The sequence below is a fragment of the Nicotiana attenuata genome, unplaced genomic scaffold (assembly GCF_001879085.1).
Source record: "Nicotiana attenuata strain UT unplaced genomic scaffold, NIATTr2, whole genome shotgun sequence".
Classification (NCBI taxonomy): Eukaryota; Viridiplantae; Streptophyta; class Magnoliopsida; order Solanales; family Solanaceae; genus Nicotiana; species Nicotiana attenuata.
The window spans coordinates 47,265-51,176 of record NW_017671709.1 but is presented as its reverse complement, the minus strand read 5'-3'; the positions used below and the strand labels follow the sequence as shown (position 1 = coordinate 51,176).

Genomic DNA, 3,912 nt, shown 5'->3' with positions numbered 1-3,912 from the left:
TCCCACTGAACTTACCTAAAGAGGTTGGCATCCAGTATGGCTTGTCCCAATGCTCCTCACTTCCCTCATAATGTACATTAGACCTGACATGATCAGCAATCTCCTCAATAAAGTTTTGTTCCAGTAGATCTTCATTCCATGTTCCTTCCAGTCTTAATTCTGCTACATCTTGTAGATCTTCATTGATAGGAAAATCTTCATGAAGTACATGATATAGAGCTCCCAAACCTGTCCAATTCTCATGCCATATGTTTGTTGTTCCACTCATCAACTCCCATAGAAGCTCATGCTCTACATCCTCCCTAGCATTTAACATTTGCTTCCATACATGGGATCCTTTTCTAAACTGGACTACTGTTGGCAACTCCTTCTTACAATATTTGTTGCACATGAAGTTGGACCATAGTGACTTTGTAGTTCTAAACATCCACCAAAGCTTAGCAAACAATGCCTTAGAGAAATCATTTAGAGATCTGAACCCCAATCCCCCTTCTTCTTTGGGTAAACATAGATCTTGCCGTGAAGACCAGTGCCTGCTTCTTCCCTCCTCCTTTGTGCTCCTGAAAAAACTTGCAAACAACTTATGAAGATGTACTAAAATGTTATTTGGAGTGTCCAGAACTGAGAGCATATGAACTGGCATGCTTTGCAACACACTAGATATGAGTGTTGCTTTCCCCCCAAATGATAGTACTTACCTTTCCATAAGTGTAGCATAGCTTTCACCTTCTTGATAAGATCATCATAATACTCCTTCCTCCTTCTAGTGTAGAAAATAGGGCATCCAAGGTATGTGAAAGGGAATTTACCTCTTGTGAAACCAGTAATATCCTCCACTGCTCGAACTAATCCATGTGCTACCTTAGCATGCATGTAGTAGGAACTCTTTGCTTTGTTTATCATCTGAACTGACACTTTCTCATAATCACCCAACACTTTCATTATTTTGCACAAAGATGAAGGATGAGCAGATGCAAATACAATGGTATCATCAACATATGCTAGATGATTCAAGGATCAAACCATTTAGGCATCCCAAACCCCACAAAAGATTTATCATCAAACAGTTTGTTTAATGATCTTGATAACACCTCAACTGATAGTATGAACAATGCTGGAGATAGGGGATCACCTTGCTTTACCCCTCTAGTTGACTTGAAAAATCCTGAAGCTTGTCCATTCACCAATACAGAATACCAATTGTTTGACACCAAATTCCAAACCATGTTAATGAAATGTTCTGAAAATCCCATCCTTCTCAACACATGTAACAAATATTTCCATGAAACTCTGTCATAAGCCTTAGCCATATCCAGCTTAATAACCACATTAACTGGCTTGCCCCTTAGCCTTATATCTGTCACTATCTCTTGTGTCAATAATATGTTCTCAAAGATACTCCTACCCTTCACAAATCCTGATTGATTAGGAGATATCAGTAATGGCAGAAACTTCTTCAATCTGTCATGTAGCACCCCAGACAACACCTTGCTAGTAAAATTGCTCAAACTGGTAGGTCTTAGGTCAGAAAAAGTCTCCACTCTAAGCTTCTTTAGCAATAAGACTAGATTAGTGTGTGTTATGGATTTTGGCAGTGTTGCTCCCCCATAAAAGTGCATTACCATATTATGTATGTCTCTACCAACGATATCCCAGCAAGATTGATAGAACAAACCAGTAAATCCACCAGGACCACCAGCACTTTCCCCACTTAGTTCAAACACAGCTCCTTCCACTTTTTCAAATGTTGGCAGCCTACTTAACTCCATATTCTGCTCCAATGTAACCATGGATGGACATTATCTAATAAACTGAAATTAGAAGTATCACCTTTATTAGAGAACTGTCTTCTATAGAACTCCACTGCAACATCAGCCATTTGCTCTTGATTTTCGATCCACACCCCACTAGAATTTTGGATCCTTTTCAATTGCAGCTTCTTTCTTTTTCCATTCACATGATTGTGAAAAAAGCTAGTGTTCCTGTCCCCTTCAGCAAACCAATTCAGACCAGCCTTTTGCTTCCAATATTGCTCCTCTATGCTCAGATATTTCTTCAACTCTAATCGAGCCTTTTGTAGTACAAATCTATTTTCAATTGTTGGTTCCTCCTCAAATAGCATCTCCTTGACCTTAACTATATCTTCCAGTATAGCCAATTGCTTGAATATATCTCCAAAAGTGTCCCTACTCCTCTTTGATAGAGCTGCCTTTACTTTCTTGAGTTTTTGCTTGAATATAAGAAAAGGATCACCTATGAAGTCAGCTTCCCAATTCTGCTTCACCACCTCCTTGAATGTAGATCCAGAAATTTAAAAATCTGAATGGCTTGACACAATTGACAGTTTGCTCACCACAAGTCATCAGCAAAGGAGCATGATCTGAACCAGTTCTAATAAGGTGTTCCACTTCAATAGTAGGCAACATATTCTGAAAAGGCAAATTCACAAATATTCTATCCAGCCTCTTGAATATACACTGAGCATTAGGTCTCCCATTCCACCATGTAAATGGACTCCCTTTGTACCCTTGTTCAAACAAACCACAAGAGTTTACACAAAAGGCAAAGTTCTCATATTCAGGAGGATGTACAGGCAGTCCCCCTATCTTCTCATCTTTATGCAACACTACATTAAAATCTCCTCCTACCAACCATGGAAGCTCCATATCACTTGCTAGATAGTACAAATGATCCCACAATTGTAGTCTCTCCATTGCTGAAGATTTGGCATAGACAAATGTAATCATCATGTGCTGTCCCAACTCATGATGAAACACTTCCACAGTTACTTGTTGTTTAGTATCCTCCACCAGTTCCCATTCTACTACTGAATCAAAAAATAACCATATTTGCCCATTAATATTTGCATAAGCAGTCTCCATATTCAGCCTTCTTCTATATCTATTAATGAATCCTTTCTTTTGAAAAGGTTCCATCAGTGCAACTACACAAAAATTATGCTCCTTATTCATATTTCTCACTCTAGGAAGGCCTGTTGAGTTTTCACAGACCTTATGTTCCAAATGAGTGTCTTAATCATCATCATTTACTTAATGAGGCTGCCCTCCTGGGCATAATTCTTGTAGGTTGAGCAGATTCTTTATTGTAATTCTTCTTTGTCTTCTTACCTCCCTTAGCACTGGCTGTAGGTGATTGGTCCCCTTCCCTAGCCACTTGCTTGAAATTTTCAACAGTTGATTCATCATCTCCTTCATCCTCCATTGTATTTTGGCCTAGGATTTCTTCATCAATTGGTACCACATTATGTGTAACAAGATCATGCAGATGCTGAAGTGGAGTCCTCAATGGAACATTGAGATGCAATTGCATGATTTTATCAGTTCCAGACTCCATTGGTACCTCCTCTAGATCCCCAGACTCTCTTGGTACAATTGCTTGCTCTAACTGTTCATTACTCAATTCGTTCTCCTTGGCCTGCTCTATGGTAGTAATAGCAGCCTGCATCAATTTGAATTGCATCTCATAGACATTGCCAAGTCCAGGATTTACTGTAGTTGCCTGCACAGGAATTACTGTTCCATTGGATTTACCCATCTTCCCTTGTCATGTCTGCTGCTCTAACCTCATTGTCTTATCTATGACCTTCATAGGAACATCTTCACCAGGTCCCTTCTTCAATGCATAGATAGGAACTCCATCTACATATGCCAAAATAGTCACAGTTTTTTCAGAAGTTATTGTTCCATTGCCCTCCCACTTGCTCTGAGCTGTTTGATCTGACCTATATAGATTTCCAGCTTCCCTAGATGCTCCTTTACCATCTCCAATTTGTTTCCCATCTTGATCCATCACAGAATTCAAATTTTCCTCAACCCTAGTTTTGGAACTGCTAGGGTTTACTGTAGAATCTTCAGTAATTCCAGTTTTTTGAGTTTAGGAGGTAATCTTCCT

The 3,912-nt window shown here is 39.3% G+C and overlaps 1 protein-coding gene across 1 annotated transcript; it reads right to left on the bottom strand.

The window, feature by feature from the left end:
• Positions 1-1,010: 1,010 nt before the first annotated feature.
• On the bottom strand, positions 1,011-3,555 carry LOC109209791. Its single transcript, XM_019373129.1, has 4 exons — positions 3,129-3,555; positions 2,343-2,992; positions 1,865-2,290; positions 1,011-1,772 (listed from the first exon to the last, which is right to left on the bottom strand). The coding sequence occupies exons 1-4, from the start codon at positions 3,553-3,555 to the stop codon at positions 1,011-1,013; spliced, it is 2,265 nt and encodes a 754-aa protein (XP_019228674.1).
• Between the last annotated feature and the right edge of the window lie 357 nt (positions 3,556-3,912).